The 24,005-nt window shown below is 36.0% G+C and overlaps 1 protein-coding gene across 3 annotated transcripts; it reads left to right on the top strand.

Annotated features, from left to right (window-relative positions):
- The first annotated feature begins 1,562 nt into the window (after positions 1-1,562).
- On the top strand, positions 1,563-22,090 carry LOC113230698 (solute carrier family 35 member F5). Of its 3 annotated transcripts, XM_026464748.1 has the most exons (11): positions 1,563-1,958; positions 5,808-5,939; positions 6,179-6,244; positions 7,034-7,126; positions 8,503-8,655; positions 9,951-10,133; positions 17,717-17,864; positions 19,013-19,172; positions 20,337-20,416; positions 20,461-20,549; positions 21,284-22,090. In XM_026464748.1, exons 1-10 carry the CDS (start codon positions 1,803-1,805, stop codon positions 20,523-20,525), a joined length of 1,236 nt encoding a protein of 411 aa, XP_026320533.1. In that variant the 5' UTR covers positions 1,563-1,802; the 3' UTR covers positions 20,526-20,549; positions 21,284-22,090. The 3 variants fall into 3 exon arrangements, with proteins under 3 accessions (XP_026320533.1, XP_026320532.1, XP_026320531.1); XM_026464747.1 differs by having other exon boundaries at positions 20,337-20,497; XM_026464746.1 differs by having other exon boundaries at positions 20,337-20,549.
- The last annotated feature ends 1,915 nt before the right edge of the window (positions 22,091-24,005 follow it).

Below are 24,005 nucleotides of genomic sequence, written 5' to 3'. Positions count from 1 at the left end.
TATTTTTTTATATTAATGTACGCTCATTTTTTATTCTTAAGATTGTAAACCGAAAGTAGCCTAATATGTTACCAGTCGCCTTTCAGACTTTTCCTCCTGAGTAGCCTAAATGGCGATAAATCGCCTACGTTGGCCACACTGACTAATCACAAACTATTAGATTCGCTCTGGGCCTTTTGGAGGGAAAAGTGTCGTTTTTATTTTGACTTTCAATTATTTTGTCAAATCTAGTTTAAAGTGGAATAGGATAGTGCTATTGTGCCTTAATCGAAGATTAAAACGCGAAAATTATACGAATCTCGAACTAAAATACCCGTATCGGCTCGTTATAAGACGATTGACGGTTATCGTATGGTGGAAATTTTTTTGGATTTTTTTTTTCGAGAAATTTTCCTTTACAAAAACTTCAATGAAAGAAAAGCTCGTTTTTTTTGTTTTTATTAATAATTTTGGCTTGGATACAAGTCATTTGACCCATGTCTTCGTTTAATTATGTTTCTGTAAATATGGCCGCCACAAAGAGAATAGGGAATATGAGGCGGCGCGCGTGGTGGGATTGACTCGGAATTCCTTAGAACGGGCCGATACGGGTATTTTAGATTTTTTCGAGATTCGTACAATTTCGCGTTTTAATCTTCGATTAAGGCACAATAGCACTATCCTATTCCACTTTGAACTAGATTTCACAAAATAATTGAAAGTCAAAATAAAAACGACAATTTTCCCTCCGAAAGGCCCAGAGCGAATCGTCAGAATAGTTCGTTTCTTTCATTGACTTACAAATAAATGGAATACGGGTCTAATACAAAAACCACGAAAAATCCCAAGTCAACCTATTCGAAATTTAAATTGTAATGTCATCGCAGTATCGCGCTGTCAGTCGAACAAATGAAGACTAAAGCGGAGTTTGGCGCTCTGTATACGATTTTAGCGCCTTACAAGTGCGGACACTTTTTAGCGCGGACCCGACGTCCATATAATTGTAAGTCAATGGTTTCTTTGTACTTTTTTTTTACACATTAGTGTTGCACATTAGTGTTGGGTCATGGATTTCCATTTTGAAACAATCATATTTTTCAGAAACTTAATTATGTTTCCACATTAGACGTTGACACCTGTCAAAAGTTGAAGTTACTGAACGAAAACGATGGAGCCAACAAAAGGTGATGGTGACGGTAATGTGGTTGTTGGAGATTTTTTCGCTGTTGTGAAAACATATAAATATCTTTTTTTTTATAGATGTGGTTTTTAGCTACTGTTGGGTAATTTTCCGGAAAATTTCAAATATTGTTTTTTTATTAATTTCAAAGTGAAATATTCTACGTTTAGAAATATCTTTTGAAGATTTTTATTTAGCGTGAATTGTAAAATAAACTTGTATAGCTAAAAGCCACTTTTTCTCCAATTTTCAATTTTTTCCAGGAAAAAATCCACCATTTGAAATTTTTCGGAATTTTCTTTCATTATCTGGGAAGAAGATGTGACAAATGGGCATTTTTGTAAAAAACATTATTAGATGCCAAAGTCGATTGACAGTTAACGCAACACAATGTCATGAGGCCATTGTTCGAGGGCCGTGTAATTCCGTTTTACTTCTATTTAGAAGTTGATAAACTGCAATATTGTTGTTTATTTGCATACAAACTGTGAACTAACATCGCTCACGTATTGATGAAGATCGTATATAAACGACAATGCCAAACGAGGCCTAAAAAAGAAGCGGTTAAAATCATGGACTGACGCGAAATACTGCAAAATTTTCGTATTTATTTACTTTGTTTGGAGTAGTTATAACTGTCTTCATGTTGACGTTGTGCCACAACTACTTCCGAGTGAGTCCCAACAATAAGAGTAGCAAGGATGGCGTGCAGCACTTCAGTCGGAGGAAATTCGCTTTCGGCGTATTTCTATTACTACTGGTGGTTGTCCTGTGGGTATTATCATCAGAATTGACGAAAGTAAGCAGTAAATCTTACATCCTAATCGGTTCTTAACTCTTCGTATTCTATTAGCTAGTTAAGCTTTCCATTATTTTCCTCTTATTTAATTCTAATTTAAAACCCATAAAAGTCATGACTGCAATTTTAGGTACAAATTCGTATAAAAGATCTTTATTTGCTTAAACATCTTTTTATCTTTCCCAATTGGCTACACTATTAAATAGTTTTTTTCATCCATACAATTATGTATGGACAACGGCACATCAGACTACACATTTTTGTTCGAAAATTGCCTCCAGTGCAACGGAACTAGATATGTCAATGTGTAGCTTGATGTGTTGGCGTATGTACCTATTAATTATTTGAGCCCACATTTCTGTCAAACATGTAAAATATTTAAACAAAAATATACAGCATGATAGGTTGAAAGAGATAAATATTTAAAGAGGCCAACAAGTAGCTGATATCCAATCTGAATATGAAAAAAAATAGCAACAAGATAAAAAATAGAGAGTAGCCCAAATGTAGTACAAATACTAACACACTCTTCATTTAGGCTACTCTAGGAAATTGGCTTTAGATTTAAACTCTTGAGATAGAGTCAAAGTCCTAAAATGTAAACAAACAACTGTCACTGTTATAGATTATAAACCATTTTTTCCACATTCATTTATTAACAGATTCTATCTTATTCTGACTAATAATTATAACAGAAAAATACTCTTTTGGGTTGAACAATTTACTACACTTCCGGACACTTGAATCGAGCCACCTTGATTTTTTTGGTTTGGAGTACTGTAACTTGTAAAAAATCTATGTAGAAGGAAAATGTTTTGATGCAGTTTTGGAGCTGGTTTAATCAACATTCATTTAGAGTGCCACTGTTCTAAATTTGAACTACAGTTTATTAAAAAAGTCGAGTTACGTTGAAACAAGTCCATATTTGCTTTTTTCAAAGAAAAAAATCTAATCGATTTTTAAATAAAAAAATGTTTTAAATGAAAAGAAATGTTTATTTAGTAACTTGTATTGCCTCCCCGTGCATTAATGACAGCTCTCATACGGTTTGGCATAGAATTAATCAATGTCGTTATGACATGTTGAGGAATATCCTCCCATTCTTCCAAAATTACATTTTTGAGCTCCTCCGTGGTTTGCGGGGCAGGATGATGAGCTCGAACACGCCTCTTCAGCTCATCCCATAGATGCTCTATAGGATTCATATCAGGACTTCGCGCTGGCCATCTCATAACAGTGATACCAATGTCATTTAAGTACTGCCTGACGATTCCCGCAGTATGGGCCCTTGCATTATCATGCATTAAAACGAAATCTTGGCCAATAAATCCAGCATATGGCATCACGTGGTTCTCTAAACATTGGCGAATGTATCTATTGCCATCTAGGGGCGGCAGTCGTGGTCCCGTTACTACCTCTAGCTCAGTTTTGCCTTCCATAGAGATTCCTCCCCAGACAGTCCATGATCCTCCACCATAACTCACTCTTTCGTCAATACAACATTGCGCGAAACGCTCGTTCTCTCTTCGGTACACCTTACTCCTTCCGTCATTACCGTATAGCATTATCTTGGACTCATCTGTGAAGAGAACCTGGCTCCATTGATGTCGAGTCCAATTTAGATGTTCGCGCGCAAACTCTAAACGGGCTATTCGGTGTGCTCGTGTCAATTTGGGTCCATTGGCTGGCTTATGGGGCTTTAAACCACGTTCATTGAGTCGCCTTCTAACGGTCCGAGCACTTACAGCCACTCCGTGAAAGTCCCTGAGCTGTTCTTGTATTTGAACAGAGGTAAGGCGTCGATTGCGTAAGCTGGTAGTGACAATGTATTGATCTTGTCTCGCCGTTGTCACCCGGTAACGAGGTCCTCCTGTTCGCCGAACGAAGCCGCCAGTCTCCAGGTATCGATGGTACACTCTTTGGACAGCGGAACGACTTATGAGAAGTTGTGAACTCACATCTCGCTGACTTAGCCCAGATTGAAGAAGTGCTACAGCTTGCGCGGCTACTTCAGGTGAAGTATCCATAATTTTATAGCCAAAAGCGATTCAAATTAAAGAAAAAAAAAACTAAACTAAACTTTGGTTAACAAAAATAGCGAAAATTCAAACAAAATCGAAATTAAATCGCTTCAAAAGTAACTTTCTACAGCCATTATTTTTTTCAAATCAGTGACCAAGCTCGGCTTTTGTTCTTTATTTTAAAATCTTAAATTCAAATTTGGAAGAATACATACGGGAAAGACGATGAAATATGCCAGCATTAAAAATGCATAAAAACTTTTTTGTTATATTGCATATATTTTGTGTAATGGGTTTTTAGGCCCGGGAATGTAATGTGGCTCGATTCAAGTGTCCGGAAGTGTATTTAATATATTCAATTAATTTCAATTATTCAATATATTTAATATTTTCAATTAAAAAATTATGAGGCAAAGAGAAAGATCACGGCCTATAGAAAATTACACAAAATAAACATCTTAGAATATTCTTTATATTGAGAACATAAACTATGTTTTGTGTTCGATATTAGTGGCTAACATGTCAAATATTGACTTTTGTTTTTACTCAGGCAAACTATTCTTCAAACGGTTCTTTCAGATATTCCCAGAATCTCATCAGTTTTGTTGGCACACTCGTACAAAGACCAATATTAATTTAGTGGCCTGTAATGTATGCTAGTAGGCATTTATTATCATAACCATCTCAGTTACAGGCATTGCATAATGTGATCTTTTTTTGCCTCCATTGTGGTTATGTTCACATGAAAGCAAGCAACCACAATACTTAACAACACAACACATACGCAGCGAGGAACACATTCGATAATGACAGCTGCCAGAAACCGAATGAAGAACGTCACGATGCAATGGTGGAGCTGCAACCGAACAGGCTTACTCGTTACTGTCCATCCATATTGAATATTAAATAAAATTAAAAACTAAAATCTTTCCACAAGAAATAGTTTTTTTTAAATATCTTATTAAATATGGTGTTTCAAATAAAAAATATGATTTGACAATATTTTGTTTGTACATGCACACAATTTGAAAACAATATAAAACATCTAGTATTGATTTTTAGCTCTTTTCACTGTTCCACTATTCGTGGAATATATTTTGTAATGGCATTGTTTACATTTTTGGACTTTGATTTCATATCAAAGTTTAACTTAGAACTTAGATTTAATTGGTGCTTATTATTTTGCTATACCACTTTAGTTGCCTTTGTGCATGGATTTTCAAAATCTGTATAACAAAAACATTTATTGATGAATGTAATCTACCCATAAGGTTAAATGTTCTTTGGTTTAATGGATTCTGTATCAAATAATGTAATTTTGACTAGGATATCGAGTTCTTAGGTTTTTGCGATTGTTACACATAGGAAATGAAACTATTCTTAACCAACTTCAAAAAAGAGGAGGAGGTTCTCAATTTCACTGTATGTTTATTTTGTGTGTTATTTTTGAATCGATTTTAATGATTCTTTTTGTTGGAAAGAGGATACCTCAGTAGTGGTCCCATTTAAATTTGAAGGAATTATTCCACCTCGAAGGGTGGCAAACCACCAGATGAATGACTTTTGAGATGGGTTGTTTTAGTACTCTGAACTGAGATTAATTCAATTTAAATTGCGTATATTTGTTTTTTCAAACAAACCAACATTTTGAGCCCTTTGCAGGTTCCATGGTCACTGCTGACTGACTGTCAACGCAGTCAGCTGTGATCATAGACCTGAACCTCGATTTAGATCTGAAAAAATAGTTACATTACTGTTTTGATTAGGCTATTTTTAATTTGACTGTTTATTACATATGAAGTTATATAATATTTGAACTTATTTGCAGTACATATATAAAGAAAAGCTGGACCGGCCGTTCCTGGTGACCTATGTGCGCAGTTCCCTGCTGTTTGTATACTTGTTAGTTCTATGCTTCTCGCCACCTACGAGGGATCCTTGCAGACCTGCTGATTACACTGTAAGTTTTAATTGAAAATTTTTTTAGCTGTATGAAATTGTATAGAAAAATTTTTGCCTTTGAAATTAAGTTTTTTAACTATTTTTGGCTGTGTATATACATGCAAACACCACTGTTTTTTTTTTAACATTGTAATGTCATTAATTGCGTTTAAAAAAAGGTTATGCAAATGGAAAGTTTTATGTGTACTTTTTCACGATGGCCAGAAGTGAAGCCGATGATAATGATGTCTTTTCCAGCAATTATTGGAACCAACAGCTGAAACAGATGATGAAAATTATTTCACTGAGTCTGGTAATAGTTTGGTAAGTAAAATCACTTTGTACTTGTCTACATGTATAGTTATGTACGTTAATATATATTATGCATATAGCGAAATTTGTAACTAACAGTAAACACACGAAAGTCCAAGTTAGTTCATTTTTTCAAGAAAATACTTTTTTAGTTTGTTTTAATATTTTGGCATATTTACATAGAGCAAAAACAGTATAAAACACATAGTGGTATTTCTTAGGGAAACTATTATTATGAGAGAGTACAAACTATTAGCTCATAATCTCAGGATAAAACTAATAAAAGTAACAGAAATATATACTTTGGTCCTTCATACATAAAAGAGTTCTTAACATTCAATAATTGTCCTTAATAATATTATTACATTTAAATTTCTTCTTTTAAATTAATTCCTCTACCCTTAATAAATTTCGTATAATATGCATCTGCTTTAACTTTTCACTTAATTTGGCCTAGGCATTCTCCATTCAGTCCATTTTTGTCTTTCACCAGAGAAATAGGCTTGATGTTATATTCCATTAATTTTTGCATTTTTTCTTTCCTTTAATCGATTTCATAAGTACCGCACTCAGCATGAATCTAAATGCGATGACAAAAAAATATATGCAATTTTATCAAAAAAGCACGTAACTTTATCTACTAAGAAAACGTACTTACGGCATCACGCCGCGCCAATGTGAATTAAGTACGATAAGTTGTAATGTGAATTAAGTACGAAATGTAGGTAAGTTGGTATTTGTTTTTCTTATTGATAAAAATGGCTTTTGAAGTGTTATTGATAAAAAAATTTAATTATACAGAGTGACTCAACCTTTGTCCCAGTCCGCACTGGGGAAACAACAGATAGCGACGATGCAGCCCCCAGAGCGGTACGCTTCAACAAAGTTGCTGAGGTAATAATTTTTATCATAAGTATATTATTTAACATAAAACAATAAGCGCCCAATTACACGAGAAGAAAAGTTTCGCCGCGCGGCCGGCGACCGCCCAGTTACCACGCCTACATGTACATTAATGAATCTGAATTCTATTCATTATGCAACTACATTTAAATTCCTCTCAATAAAATTACCGTCTCTTAGTAAAATTACGGTCGTCGCGCAGGCCGCCGCGTAGACCAAATTCAACCCAGGCTAGCCCGCGTGCCCGGAATGCTCATTTAAATTAAAACATAAAAGCTAAACAAATAGAGCGTATTTTGCCATGACAGTTAGACACACGCGGTCGCTGTGCGGCGGCAACGCGGACTCCGCCCTTCGACCGCGCGGCGGGCCGCGCGGGGTGAGCGCGATGAAATTCGTGTCGAATAAATGCGCCCTAAGGCTTTGGATTTGTTTAGCTTTTACGTTTTAATTTGAATGAGCGTTCTGGGCACGCGGGCTACCCTGGCTTGAATTTGGTCTACGCGGCGGCTGGTAATTTTATTGAGAGGAATTTGAATGTTGTTGCACAATAAATAGAATTCAGATTCGCCATTAATGTACATGAAGGCGTGGTAAGTGGGCGGTCGCCGCGCGAAAGCTTTCTTGTGTAACTTGGCGCTAACTGTTCATACAAAGGTAATATAATATTTACATAAGCTAGTGTATTGATTATCAGTTGAATACTAGAGACACATCGAGGTTACGTTTAATGTTGTTAGATTTTTTTATATTACATATTTTCCACATATTTCTTTATGTTGATATCTACTTTTAAAACATCGTATCCAATACAAAAATAGGAAATTGTGATGAAACAAACTGGCCATGCCGAAATAGAAATTATCTCGTAGTATTTATTTTCACGGTAAAGTATAAAAATAATAGAAGGTTGAGGTCAAGGTGGTTTGAAAGGTTGATAGATTTCTGGTTACAATAAAGGCCGTAATTTATACTTTGTTTTTAATCGACTTCAAAAAGGAGGAGGTTCTCAATTCTACTGGATATTTTTTTTACGTATGTTTCGCGATAACTTTTGGCATTTGTGAATCGATTCTGATGATTCTTTTTTGTTCGAAAGAGTAGTGGTCCTCAGTAGTGTTCCCATTTAAATTTAAAGAAAATATTCTACCTCTAAGGGTGGCAAACTAGGGGATGAATGACTTTTGAAGTCGGTTTTTTAGTGCTCTGTACTGAGATTATATTATTAGAATTAATTATATAATTGTTGTGGTTGCAATAAACTTGATCCTTCTATTTTTTTGACATTTTGTTTCTCGGAATCGACTAATGAACACGCCTAAATTTCTTTAGTTATTGCGTGAATTTGTTGATGGACTATGTGGCAGGTGCGCGTGATGTCAGCGGCGCAGGCAGGCGAGGCTTTACTGGCGCGGTTGTCGTGGGCGGCGTCAGTGCGAGCTTCCGAACATGCGCAGCGCCGCGCCGCCGCTGCCGCCACTAGGAGGCATCTACGCCTCGCCCTCGTATTCTGCATACCGGTACACTTTTACCATACTTCTTTTCAACTATAATATTGCACTGTTAGTGTATTTTTCTTCAGAATCGATTAAAAACAAAATTACTTCCCGTGATAATTAAAACTTATATGTATAAGTAAAAAAAATAGGCTAAATTTATAACAGACATCTAAACAATTTCCTGTTTGGCAAAATATTTAAAAATAAAAGGAAAAAAACAATTTCATATTTTTGCGTAATGATTGTTTTGTTTCGAACTAGCTCACAAAATGTTTGTATCATTTTGAGTTAAGTAAATATCTTTAATTTTTTTTTTACCATATTTTAACGACGGTTTTATTGACCTGTAGAGATTCAAATTTTACGTTCAGTAGTAGTATAATCTTGAATTTAATTTATATTTTGAGTTACATCACTACTGTAATAGCAGTGTGAATTATGCTTATGTGGTTATTGCATTAAGGGCTGTTGTATGTACCACAATCCGAGCACGCTAAATATAGTAGGTACGTTATAGTCAAAAGTACGAAGCATTCGTAATTAATTTGTAAGACAGTGCTGATTGCCTTCCTGTCTCCGTAGTCGAATGGTTACCATGCTTGACTGCCACGCAGAGGCCCCGAGTTCGATTCCCGGGCCGGAAGAAATATTTGTTATAGCCTATATTTATATCTCTCGTGAGTTTGGGTGTAATTTGTAGTTTTCTATGTGCCGTGGAACCCGCGATACAGGGTTTCCCTAGTACGGGGTAAGAGTGAGTGCGTTAAAAAGAAAAAGAATTGTCCACATGAGTGGATTTGTTCAAGGTGGTTATAGCTGCTACAATCAATGCAATTTAAATAGATAAAAATGAAAGAAAAAAGTCAAGATGCCATGTATATTTGTCGCTTTATCTTAATTTATCTCACTCTGTTTTGTACATTATTCTGATGCTAAGCAAACGCATTAAGTCACTACAGTTATGCGTATTGTGCAAAAGTACCAACAATTCTTTTGGGTTCGTACTTCAATTTATACTCAACAGGCTGTATAGGGGTAATATTCAGTTAATTTTTTTGACTAATTTGGATGGCAATGTTTATTATTTAAATATTCTAGAATATTATTGAATATTATACATGAAGTACTTAATAGTCGAGTGTAATAGTGTACTAACCTGAAATATTATTTAATAATTCACGATGGTATATTTCAATACTTAAATAATAAAAATTGCCACCGAAATTAGGTATTGAAAACTAACTTGATAATTACCCATATGTTGATTTCCAAGTGGGGTGAGAAGACGTGATCCCAAAAAATTGTTGTCATTCCAGTGGTTCATATCGAACTACCTTTACCGGCTGAGTCTCCTGTACACGACCACGGGTTCAGCAACGCTGTATGTGTCCACGACAGGCGCACTCGCGCTCTCGCTGGGTGCGCTCTTCGCACAAGTGCCTGCAGACCGATTCAATCTTTCCAAATGCATCGCAGTTTTGCTCACCGCTGCTGGACTGGTTAGTATGATAGACCAAAACATCCAACAAATAAGTAGCTAGCGATCATACTACGTAATTTTTTTTATGATACCTAGTGTTAAGATGAAAAAGTCGTGCAGTGCCACTCAGGGCTTTTCAAAGTCAAGGTCAAATAACCATTATTTCATGGGTAAGCAAATTACACTTGAAATCGTTATACTAATTAAACTCTACTGCTCATTCGTAAGGCAGATTCCCCTGAGAAGAATGAGCAAGAAACTGTAGGGGTTGCTCTTTGTAAATATACATTTATCATTACAATATTTAATTTAAACATCTTAAATCGAGACTACTTGCAACAGCTAAACGGGTCATTACCATGGATTTTTGTCATCGAAGTACGCTTTGAATCACAAAGGTCTGAGGGGCACTGCCACTACAGTAATGCTGACATTACTGTTTGGCTGCAGAAATAGGTACATATTGTTCGACGGGTTTTGAACCTGAGTCCCTGACCCTGGCCGACTTTGCCATTACCAGGGAAGCCTCTCCCATTTAAAAATTCTAAATTCTCAATTTTGGAAGAATAGTTTTGTACAATGTAAGTAAAAATCTCACCATTTTGTTTTTTGGTTTTTTAATTTTAATCAGACCATTTCATGGGGAATAATGTAAGTTTAGGTAAATTATTGTAAATAGGTGCGCATTCCGATCTCTGCTGATAATGCATACGATGCTAAAATTTATTGTTAGCTTTAAAAAATGGTATCTATTTTTAGAAATTTTAGTAAGCTGTAAAATTCCGCATATCGACTGTGAATTGGCAACCGGTACTATCTCAATTTTGGCAATTTTACAGGATGAAGGAAATAATTGTTTGCATCATTTATGTAGCATCTGGTTAGAAGTTAGTACAAGTTGAATGAAGTCGATTCTGGCGCCAAAATTAAATTGTATTTGAGATGGAATTTCTTGCAACGCTGCGGAGTATGAAATGGTATAAAATGGTATTAAAAAGTGAAATCTTTAGAAAATTAAGATAGTACTGATTGCCAGTTCACAGTCGATATTGTCTTTCCTATTATATTTTTTTATTAAAACATTGGTCTGCTATATAAAGTTTATTGAAATATCACAATGTTTTACTACTATATACAGGGTGTAACCGCAAGGTGTAGTCATATTAAAGGAGCCAAACCTATACTTGATCTAGACCCTCTGTGCAAAATATCAAATAAAAATAAGTGACTTTTAATGTTGATATAACTTTAATTATGTTTGTATAAATAGTGATTGTCCGAAACAACCACTGCGTCACAACTCTATTGCTAGTTACGTTACTACGACTTCACAAATTCATTAATGAAACCTGGGCGGAGCGGCGAAAGAACAGCTGACTACAATTGAAATGCCACTGTAAAAACATGATTTGAATATGTTGATAACACGTTAATATTAAGTAACAAAATCTTTAAATACCTAGAAAAATCGAATTATTTCTAACAATATTATTTTATACCATACCTAGGTACGTACTTATTTACATACAATTTAAAGGATATTTATTTACTTATTAAGCCCGTAGTTACGCACGCCTTCATCGTATACACATTCTACATAATTTTGTATTAATACATTTATTTACGACAATTTTACAATAGTGGATACTTTTTTAATTGGTACTTACCTACTGTGCAATTCATACACGTTTTAATGAATTTCCTACGAATTGTAATTCACTGTTGTACAATGTACGAAATATTGACTTGTTTACGATAATTTTGAATAATAAGTACAATCACTACACGCACTGCTGGCACATTTCACACATTTACAGGTAAGGTTCAAAATGCCGACCTCCATACAATATGCATATTTCCGTGCGTCGGTACAGAGACTGCTCTACTCTTTGAAGCATCTGCCGAGTGATTTGACTAAACGCCATTTCGATCCGCTGCCTCATTTCTTCTGCGCTTTCACAGGACTCCGCATAAACAATATTTTTATATGACCCCACAAAAAAAATCGAGCGGTGTCAAGTCTGGGGACCACGCTGGCCAGGGTACAGGACCTCCCCGCCCAATCCACTGCGGGAGACGGTCGTTCAGATGGGAACGTACATTTCGAGCAAAATGTGCGGGTGCTCCATCGTGCTAGAAAGTCATCCCATGTTCCATCACGAGTCTCACGTATTGTGTCACTGGCAGGGCCATCAGAACGTCACCCAAGTCTTCTGTTAGGAATCTTAAATAATTGGCCCCATTCAGACTTGCCGGCAAAAACACTGGACCGATGACGGCACAACCTATTATACCAGCCCACACGTTAATCCGCCACTGGTGTTGAAAATTTGATTCCCTTGATACGCGGGGATTCAAATGAGTCCAAAAATGTTCATTATGCATATTGATAATGCCCGCACGCGTAAATGACGCCTCGTCTGTCCACAGTACCGACGAAGCGAAGTCGGGAGACCTCCCAATCTGGTCGCGGTCGTAAACGTAACGGAACGTGGATCATAGTCCGCTTGTAACAGCTCCTGCGTTCTTTGAAAATGGTATGGGTGCTGGCCATCATCCCGTAGCACACGCCACACACTCATATGGTTCACACCACCAAAGGCTGCCGCAGCACGACGAGTACTTGTCTTTGGATTGCCGAGAAAATGTTCCAAAACATCTGCCTCGAATTCTGGGTCTCGTGAACTCGGCCGGCCTTCAGAACTGGAACCACGGAACGATCCACTATTATGAAGTCTCATAACCATCTTCCTGAAGCATTCCACAGCAGGAAATGGTCGACGTCGATTTTCTGGGACGCCATCAATAAACTTTGCCCAATAAATTTGGCGAGGCTGGCGCAAGCTCCCATCGGCTGCGCCTACGCACAACATCATCTCTTAGTAATCACTATTGCTTAAGCGTGACATAGTTTAAATAAACACAAAAACAAGACACAAACAAAACGATGACACCTATTTAGTCCTCACAACGCAAACGGCAATTACAGACTGTTACAAAAAATTAAAAAATAGCACCTCTGCCTCAGCGGCGGCACATCAAAGGACGCCGACTGAAACGCAAATTTTGGAATATAGGGTAACGTTTTCATAATGTACCTACAGGGTGAAATTAAAATTATTACCATCCTTTTGAAATAAGACCCTTCTCCTGATACAAATTACATCATTACATACACATTAAACGAATACCTATATCCTACGTCTACGACCTTCAACGTTGCACTGCATACGCCTTTGTTTGTAAACAAGCTCTGACCATCACCCGTACCACTTCCACATAATGCAAGAACTGACTGAGTGATTACGGATATACTGCACTAAGGAGGCAGTCACCCATCGGAAACTCACGACGTCCGAAACGAAAGCCTAACACACTAACCACTACACCATGGAGGCAGTCGACTATAGGAATCAAATCCACGACCTCCGAAACGAAAGCCTAACACTCTAACCACTACACCATGGAGGCAGTCGACTATAGGAATCAAATCCACGACCTCCGAAAACAAAGCCTAACACTAACCACTACACCATGGAGGCAGTCGACTATGGGAATCAAATCCACAACCGCCGAAACGAAAGCCTAACACTCTAACCACTACACCATAGAGGCAGTCGACTATGGGAATCAAATTCACGACTTCCGAAAAGAAAGCCTAACGCTCTAACCACTAGACTATGGAGGCAGTCGACTATGGGAATCAAATCTACGACATCCGCAAAGAAAACCTAACACTCTAACAACTACCCCATAGAGCCAGTCAACTATGAGAATCGAATCCACGACCTCCGAAACGAGTCTAACATTAACCACTAATCCACATCACCATGTATAAAATCAAATGCTGGCGGCGAAAATCAAAGGTGATATTTTTGCCGCCAAAGTTGCCGCCAAAGGCTTGCGACTTCGCTACGATTACGTATCGCGTACGCAAGGCGACTAATCTTGATACTTTGTTTATTTAGGTAAGATTTTTTATGGTTTTACACTATTGCTAATTTAAACTATTCTAAAATATTTCTTTAGATGAGTAGATATTATTAGGAAGTAAGAACCTTAATAGGTTCAACGGATATTAATTATTTCAATTTCACCATGTAATAAACCCATACCCAGAAAGTTGTCGTGTGTAGATAAGTCAAATTAAGCGTAAGCCTGTTGTTAGAAACGTGCGCTCAGCAATAGACGTATGTAAGTTAGTAAAGTACTATTTTTTGCACAAGGTTTAGTCCACTGCACTTGCATAGTAAGTACTGGTTGGAAACTTGACATTCTCGCATCTTTGAAGATTTCGGCAATTATCTCCGAAATCCAAGTTTTCTCACGATATTTTCATTTCCAAGCAAGTGATGAAAATTTATTTTATTTTTATTTTTTATTTTTTATTTATGGCACAATGTACAGACATCAGATACAGAAAGTGAGGAAAATAAAAACACTTAAAAATTAATACAACAGGCATATCTGTGCCCAATTATTACTGTGCTCAACATTCATTTTAAAACATTTAGATATACTTAAACAGACACTAAATCAATCATAAAAAAAAAATTAAATTAAATTAAAATTACAATACTTAATTCGTGGTCAACGATCAAAACTAATTTCTTGACGTTTACCGACCTTCAGGTTGCACCTTTACGATGAAAGTGTCCCAATACAAAATTTCAACTTTTTGGGAATTCAAAAGAAAATAAGATTTCAAGTTTTTTCATATTTTCATATTATTTTATTTATTACCTACTCTTGAAGTACTAAAGGTGATGGCCTTATTAGTCTTTGAAAATAATGAGGAAAAATGGAACTTTACAACTGAAAATTGTTTCTGATCATTTTAATGTTCAACAATTTAAAAACATAATTTACAAAAACTAGTCGCCAATAGGTCTTTTTTTAACGATTTTTTGTTATCATTTAACGTATTAAGAATTAAGTCTTTTTAATGTTCATCAGCTAAGCAAGATGTCATAACCCTTGATATTGTTTTGTGGTCCCTGTTTCACAATTAAAAAAGAAGAAAGTCCACGAAACAAAAAAGTAAGTCCCTTTAAAAAGTAAGTTACTAAAAAATTTTTTTTTTTTAAATATTAAGCGACGGGTCGAACAAGTCGTGTACCCGGTGGAAAGCGTCACGCCTGTCCATAACATAGCACTGCCGCTCGAAGGCTACTGCTACGGCGTCCATCTCTCTGAGACATAGTTGACAAGTCCCATGTGCCTGTAATTTCACCAGCACCCTTACCCTTCAAAACTGTAACACGGTAATGTGGCAGTACTACCCTGGACGAACTCACAAGGAGCTCTACTGCTACTAGTGATTTTTGAATATGATTTTCGGAACGAAAATGGCTCAAATGCTAATCCGTCAGTGGCAGCGTGTTGTCTTTGCAAATGCAGATTCAACAATAAATGCGGCGTTAATATTTCGACGCGGGAGTAGAATTTTTAAACTGAAAGAACAAAATGAAAGGGACCTTTATGAATCAGTGCTATTCGAGCTTTAATTGCACAATTTCATCTTCACCACAGTGTGACTAATGTAACAAAATATTTTTTTAAGATGGTTTTACGGTATAAACTCATTTTTTAATTTTTTGATTTGGGTCGCTTTCATTGTAAGGGTGCGAAGTATTAGTCGGATAATTGCGTCATATTGCGTCATGCGTTAGAAGAAACATACCGACGCCGCCATGCGTTAGAACAGTACCGACGGATAGAAAGAGACAAATTTCATTCATTAAAATACAATAGATGAATGCGTATGGTAAAAAGAAACCGAGATAACTTTAAATATGTGTTTTTTAGAGGACATTAGTTTTATTAATGGATATTAAATGGAAATTTGTGTATTTTGTATGTTTGAAGATATGAAGTTAACGAAACCATATTACGTTATTATGTACTAAGTTTTAAATAATAGTTTTATTGTGAACTAGTGTATTTTGGCAAAGTAATCGATAATATTTATTTTTCATTAAATGTTCACACGCATATTACATGAATAAAATAATAATAAATTTAGTAAATTATAACATAGTAATAAGAATATGGCATTAAGTACTTTATCATTTACAACAACATGCCTGAATTTCACAATTTTTTCAAGTTACGTAATTTGGTTGTATTATGATACTCAATAGAGATGTGATGTGACTATTTATTTTCGTTAAATGACATCAGCTGATCGAAACTGTTCATGGCGAAATTTCCATAAATAACGTAGTTTGTACTAAAACAACTTTGCTAAATAGTTTCATACCATTAACTGAATCCGACCTTCAAATATGACTACACCTTGCTGTTACACCCTGTATATACTTAAATTATACTTTTGTGTTTGTGTTATTGATATGCTACTATACCAGCTAACATAACTAAAATCGTCAGATCTCATGGACATATAAATTATCACCAATCGTCGGAAAAACATATTCACAAGGAGCGACATAGAGTTGTTAAAACCACCAAATATTACGTACTGTTCCCAATTCCGGATTTCCGGAAATGGTATTACTGCATCGTAGGACAAAACTACTGACCTAGGAAGTCGAAGTTGGATTTTAAAGTAATTCTAATGGTGCCATGTTAAAAATGCAGTAGATAACTGACCTTTTAACAAGGCAGATAATAAAAAAGTAACGAGAATGGCCACTCTCCGCCCTTGTAATTATATCTCTACCTGTATCTATACAAATATATATGTGGAACACCTTTTTTTTTTTTTTTTTCCAACCATTGATTATCACAATAGTGTTAATATGTTAATTAATACAAAACTTTGTTGGACAAACTTCCTTATTAAAAAATATTCCTATTTAAACACACACCAAACAGGCGCCCCGACATCGTCGATTGCGAACACGAGTCCGTTACGCCGTACTATTCCTTATACAATACATTATAAATTGTGTACGTCAACCGGCTGCGCAAGCATATTTACAGCGCCTTTAGCGGTCACCGAATTTTGTATGTTAAGTTTAGTAGCAGTAGAGCTGTAAAAGAGTTCGTCCAGGGAAGTCTGGCACCTTGCCTATTTCTGCCGCCAAACAGTAATGCTCATGTTACTGCGTTTCGGTTTTGAAGGGTAAGAGCGCTAAGCTTGCTGGTGAAATTACAGGCATATGAGACTTGTCAACTCGTGTCTCAGAGTGACGGGCATAGTGGCAGTGTTCCTCAGAATTTTGCGATTTAAAGCTGTGAATGGCATTGTAAGTGTCATGGATAGGCGTGTTGATTACTACCAGTCACGACTTGTCATTTGATTTTGTATAATTTTGTTATTGAATTGATATTCAATATTTTTTTTGTGAAATTACTCAATTACTTTATTATAATTATTAATACAGTTTTATCTAGCAGCCCCGCTTTTATTAATGTTTAGTCTCTCTCCATTCTAAGGTTGTCAGGAAGAAATCGCTGTAAGCGATAAGACCGCCAATTGTTACCCTGCTAATGTGTTTAATTTTTGTCCTGTAATCTCTCTGTGTATGTGGTGCTTACAATAAAGAATTTTTTATCTATCTACAAACATCAAACACTTTGGCCGGATCGACGGAATTTTTTTTAAGTGTTCGATATTTAATGATCATATGTTTGTAGGTGGTGTTAGGCGTAGCAGAAAGCGATCAAGGCAACTGGAAAGCATTGCTCGCGGCATTGGGATCTGCTGTGTTCTACGCAGTGCATTTGTTGCTGTTCAGACGCGAGCTCAGGAAAGGAGACGGCATAAATGCTCCTCTTCTTGTTGGTGAGGGAGTATTTAAATTTTATTGTATTGAGTTGTCTGGCTGTGAACGTATGTAGAGTCGTAGGTAGTTGACCGCAACAGTTTGAAGTTGTTTGGTAATAGACATGGTAAACAGATCAAAGGCTTTACACAAAAACTGTGTATGGAGTGTCAGGAGATAGTCTCGCCGTATAAGACGTACAACTCTAATGCCCGTTTGCACTAAAACCAACATAAGACAGTCTTTGCAAGGCGACACCTAAGGTTAAGTAACGCATAATTACAAATACGATTTGCACCAAGACAGTTTGTCATAGGTGCCAACTAAACTTGTCATGCCTAACTAAGTGAGTGAATGACGAGCAATAAATGAACAACGAATGGTCAAGGGAAAGCATAAAATGAATCCGACTAAACAGATTGCAGTTAAGGGAGTTTTGTCTCTTTCTGTTTTATTGTTATTTGTCTTATGCCAGAAAGAGATGCAGCTCTCTTAAGTATCATCTTTATTTATCACTATAAAATATTAAAATTATACTGTGAACCCATAGCCCCGCACTAGGGAAACCCTGTGTCGCGGGTGCCATGTACACACACGTACACAACCACAAATTACATCCAAACTCACGAAAGAAATAAATGTAACCCGCCCGGCCCGGAAATCGAACACGGGACCTCTGCGTGGGCCAGTGGCGAGGCGTGAAAATTGTCTGTAGTAAAGTCGGTGCAAAACAAAAAATACTTGCCTTAACAAGTGGCGCCTTGGCGACAATTAAACATAACACTTATTAGCACACAAAATACTAGTATACGTTATTTCACTGGTTAATTATTCTATTACTTTTAAATATTTATAATACGTGGAAAATTTTAGGTAAGCCGGTGGGAATCGAGTTATATGAACGCCTCGTCACTGGCGTGGCCTATAAGCGGTTTTTAGGTTTCAGTTTTATTGTTAAAACAAAATCAGCATGTCATTTTTCTAAAATAAAAAAAATATGGTGCCAATTTGTCGAAAGTTACCAAAGTTTAAATGCCTTAGTTATGACAAGGAGGGCAATGCTGCGCACGAGCAGGCCACAAAAAACAATTATCATATTATTATCGTCTATGGCTTTTTCATAACGTTCTTTTTGTATAGTGAGCGTTTATCCTCAATTCGCTTAAAGGTGTATGCGGCAGCGCATGCGGTTGCCTGGGCTGGGCACTAGGCGGTTTATTAGCGGCAGGAGGGGCCGAGCCGGCTTCTTTACCCCCTCCGCGCCACTTCAGCTGGCTATTACTGGATGGAGCACTGGGGCCACTATTGCTCGAGTCACTATGGCTTTGGTAAGTTGCTATTGGACGCGTCTTAATTCGAATCTGACTTCACTATACATTGGTTTAAATTGTTACGATTTTCACACATTATTTAAATTTGAAATAATATTAGTACAGAGTACTAAAAAAGCGAAGTTCAAAAGTTAGTGGAAAGTGCGCGAAACCGGATTCATCCCCTAGTTTGCCATCCTTCGAGGGGGTATATTTTCTTCAAATTTAAATGGCACCACTAACGAGGTACTCTCTTTCCAACAAAAAGGAATCGTCAAAATCGGTTCACAATTATCACGTAACATACTAAAAAAAATACAGTCGTATTTAGAACCTCCTCCTTTTTTAAGTCGGTTAAAAATCGGGACTTAATCGCGTGTGAATATATTTTACTTACCTCGACTTTGGTCTCGAAGTGAGTCCCTTCGAGACCTTAGTCGTTGCAATGAGTTCCTTCGAGACCATAGACGTTGCAACACGTCCAAATATCGAACCGACGACAAGTCGAGGTAAATAAAATATATTAAATTTTATTTATTATATTAAATTACCCAATTAAAAAAAAATCAAATAATGGCTAATATGAGGAAATCCAAAAACGATTTTGGAGCAGGTAAAGGTCTTGGATACCATTAGATCTTTTTTATGGAAATAATTTTAGTATAGTTTTTAGGTCAATTGCGAGTTTTCCATAGAAATTAATGAAATAAAAAAAATACAAATAAATTAATTTAATCAAAATGATGATCAAAATTTCATTATAATCAAAGAAAACATCTACACAGCAAAAGTTGGTCAAATGTAATTTTAAAAAATGTAGCCGGATCGAAGGAATTTTTTCTGAGTGTTCGATCTTTGTATTAATAAATATAAAAAAAAACTTTCAAACGACCATTATCAATTTATGGAAAAGCTAATTGCATTCGTGTTTTAAGAATCCCCTTTGTAAAAGTTGCTACATTTAAACTTGCCCTTATCATAAAGACTTGGTGTAAAGTTTGTTGGACATTATATTTGTACTTATAATAAGATTTAATTATAATATAGTATTGACTCTCTGTACCTGGTCAGATATGTCCTAAAGCATACCAAATTACAACGATTACCCACGATATACTTAAAACAAGAATTGTGTCGTAAGTAGATTCAAACACCTTGCCTTGAAATACGTGTTGCGAACAGGGGTCGGTCTCTAACATCGCCTCAAACAGCGAGTACAGTGATCGGGCTGTGCATTCCACTCGCGTCAGCAGTCGACATGTGCCGCAGCGGCGGCTGGTGGCGCGGCGCGGCCGCGGCGTTGGCCGCCGCCGGATGGGTGATTGCTCTTATGGATCTGCCACGTACGCCTGCCAACTGGTTAACTACTAGGTTACGAGCTGCCGAGGGATTTTCGTGAGTTTTTTTTTTAAATTAAACTGACGTATCTATTTAATCGTGAAAGTTTACTACGAAGACATCTAAAGCCGGGTACTCACTAGCGAGCTGTAACCGTAACCGTTGCAAGTTATGTTTCCAAAAATTATTGTACGTACGGTCAAGTACTGTACGTACGTACGTCACTGCGTTCCGTTACATGGTTCGCGAGCAGAACGCGTTCGATTCGCAGTGAACGGACAATAACCAGGTAACTTATTCTAGAGAGTGAAGACTGTTTGTATCTATCGCGTTACAGTTCGCTAATTAGTACCCGCCTTTACATCTCTAACCTTCAGTGCTTTCGAGACAATTTCGCGATGTGACTATTTTTCTAAATATTAATTTTGAGAAAGGCACATTTTCCGAAAAGGACATTTCGCGTAGTAGATATTCCTTGGTTGCACCCCCTTTTCAACTCTATTTCGATCCTAAGGTTGTCTGAAAGAAATTGTTGCCTAGTAATACGATCGCCTGTTGCACATTAGCTTATTCTTTGATACTTAGATTACTGTTCTATGTTGTCATTATAATTTTTTATGTGCAATAAAGAATATTTCATTCATTTAAAGAAATTGCTTGTAGGTAGACATTGTGCGTACAGACCCCGAGTTTCTATCATTATTAATGTACGAACTAGGCTTTTACAGCTTGCAAACATATCGTGTAAATGTAAAAACATACTTTACACCTATAAAATACTTGTGTTTCAGAGCAATAAGAAATCTTCCCGAATTAGATGAGCAGTCCGAAGCTCTGATGTCATCAGACGAGCCGACGTAGCGATCCCACAGACGCGTCACTGGTAACACTTTGTAAGGCTGAACAGCTTATGAGACTACACGATTGACGTATCTTCAAACATGAATCACACAAAAATATTTAAATAAGAATTGATTTAAGACATTTTAAAAGTCTTATGATGTTTTGAAACAAGGGTGAAGTGATTTGTAACCGTTGTTTTAATATTTTAAGATCCTGTTAAGAGTATTTACCATGTCTATGAGCCGTATAAATTACCGTACATAGAGTTTGATAAAAAAAAGCCCTTAAAATTAACAATACCTACTTTTGTTGTTCATTGGCTACATTATTACATATATACTGGGTTATTTGTAAAATACTAACAACCTTGCAGGACTATACTACTAATTTTATAAACAACAACTTTTGTTCTATGAATTTTATTAATTTCTTATAAAACTATTAAGATCGCTCATAACGGTTTTATCTCTTTGAGGTAACAAAAGAATGCGCTAGCGTAAATACCAGCCCGATACAAATTGCAGGAGCGAGACTGGGCATCGTCGGGGAGGACCCTTGCACTTGTGAACTTACTATTTTACAACCAAATACCGATTCAATAAGTCTCAGATAGGACTACAAAAACTTTAATGTTTATTTTTGGTAAATTTGTTATGTATTGTAAAAAGTCGTGGAACTAAAGTTGTTATGATGTTTGTAATTTAGTCAGGTGAGGTTGTTACTATATTACAATAAGTAATATATACCAAATACTGTCGTAACTCGAAAATGGTGATATTGAGAAGACACAATTAGCAAATAAAATATATATATGTAATTGACAAAACTCGATTTGAAAGATCAAAAATTACTGAATGGAACCAATAAATTCATATTCTTGTTTATAAGTGGATGACTTAATATTATGTATAAATAAAAACAACGAAATAAGATTCATTCAGTATTTACTTTTTAATTTGCAAATTGTGTCTTCTCAATATCACCATTTTAGAGTTACAACAGTATTTGGTTTCATGTTCAGTATTATGTACATGTATTACATAAATTGTTAAAATAACTTAGTAAAATGAAATATTTCAGAAAACATAATGCTTGTACATAATACAACAGACAGACACAAAAAAAAAAACAAGTAAAAATGAGTCCAAAATGAAGAAAAATACTCGATCGCAGTAGAATTATGAGTACAGTAGATTGTCACCCCAACGCGCTTCCCTTTACACTGTTATTCAATGATATTGCAAGCAATACACTAATGTAATGATCTCTAAAACAGACTTCATTGTCCCACACAAGGAGTTGTAATCCGGCTTTAAATTGTTTATAAGATGTACCTCTCGGAGACCAAATGTCGGACACTATTCTTAGTTCACTAGCTAACTTATTGGCCGACTTACGAAAGTAATAATAATAATAATTGAAGTATAACGGTAATTATGTCACCATTTGTTAGTCGTTCGATATGTATCCGACTTAAAAGTAATAAATTTCTTCACTGAAGTTATAATTATACTGTGGGCGAATTTGAATTACGATATAAAAAGTATATACTGATTATCGTGTATGTATTCAATATGGCCGTCATAAAAGGCGACTAAAAGTACGTCTAGAAATGCACGACTAAATGTAGTGTATTATTTTTGTCAAAGCACTTTAGAGTGATACTTTCTCGAGAGAAAATAAAATAAGCGTAAGTTGTATATTATATTATTAGGTGCTTATTCTGCCCTCAGAACGAAAAAAGGCACAACTGCTGTATAAAGTACGCATAGTTGTGCATTTTTCTTTACGAGGTCATTATTAGAGATACAGAATTCTATATTGACAAGGATTCTTTATCGAAAGCTCCTTTGCTGATAGGATTGTACTGCGTTATGCCGCTCCTACAGGCGCGTACCCATCTAGAGCATTCGCCTTTTCGTGAGCATTCGATATTTATATGCAATAATCACTTCACTCATCTGGGCATTCGACATTTAAATGCGATAACTTCACTCAGCTGACCTTTTGATATTTTGCTTTGCGTGAGCATAAGAATGAATAATAGGGTATTTTATTAAATTTCCTTAGGGCTTCAATAAACTCACATTTTTCGATATGGTAAAAGTCGATGTTGCAACATCATTAGTGTGTACAAAGCGTGTGTGCACTGTTAATGTGTGACGTCATAAACCGCTAATGCTATTTCTTTAGAACTCCTGATTACGGAATGCCTACTTCTTAATTTAACGAATTTTAGTTTTCTTTTCACACTTATTTATAATTATTATCATGTTGACGAAGCTTTTAATGTTCAAACACCATATTATACGAGATGATAGCTTGCAGTTTGTTACGTCGTTTACGATGTTTAACATTGGATGTGTACCGCATGAATATTTGTAAACGAATGCTCATTACAAGGAACTGCTCGCAATGGGATCGAGCAATAACACTGAAGTTATTAAACATTATACACTTGTTTAATAAAATTTTATCATAAAAATTAACAAGTAAAATGTGACCCTCGCCGTGTTGTGGAAATGTAAATTCCTAATTTTTTTTGACAACAAACATTGAGTAGTGCTTTAAATGCTAACGCCACATTTTTGGGTTCATATTAAGCAGCGTGTGTATTGTACCATTATTTATCACATAATAATATATCAAATTTATTCTAGAAGTGAACAA

The sequence above is a fragment of the Hyposmocoma kahamanoa genome, unplaced genomic scaffold (genome assembly GCF_003589595.1).
Source record: "Hyposmocoma kahamanoa isolate Upper Pololo Valley unplaced genomic scaffold, ASM358959v1 64, whole genome shotgun sequence".
Lineage (NCBI taxonomy): Eukaryota > Metazoa > Arthropoda > Insecta > Lepidoptera > Cosmopterigidae > Hyposmocoma > Hyposmocoma kahamanoa.
Note: the sequence above shows the minus strand (reverse complement) of the source record. Positions and strands in the feature narration are given on the sequence as shown.

What these genes read in the sequence shown, in the direction of transcription:
- LOC113230698 (XM_026464746.1), top strand. Translation starts at nt 1,803, where the DNA reads ATGTTGACGTTGTGCCACAACTACTTCCGAGTGAGTCCCAACAATAAG. An exon ending in CCCTCGTATTCTGCATACCG is followed by an intron (nt 8,656 to 9,950) that starts GTACACTTTTAC and finishes TTGTCATTCCAG; the next exon opens with TGGTTCATATCGAACTACCT. An exon ending in CGAGCTGCCGAGGGATTTTC is followed by an intron (nt 20,550 to 21,283) that starts GTGAGTTTTTTT and finishes CTTGTGTTTCAG; the next exon opens with AGCAATAAGAAATCTTCCCG.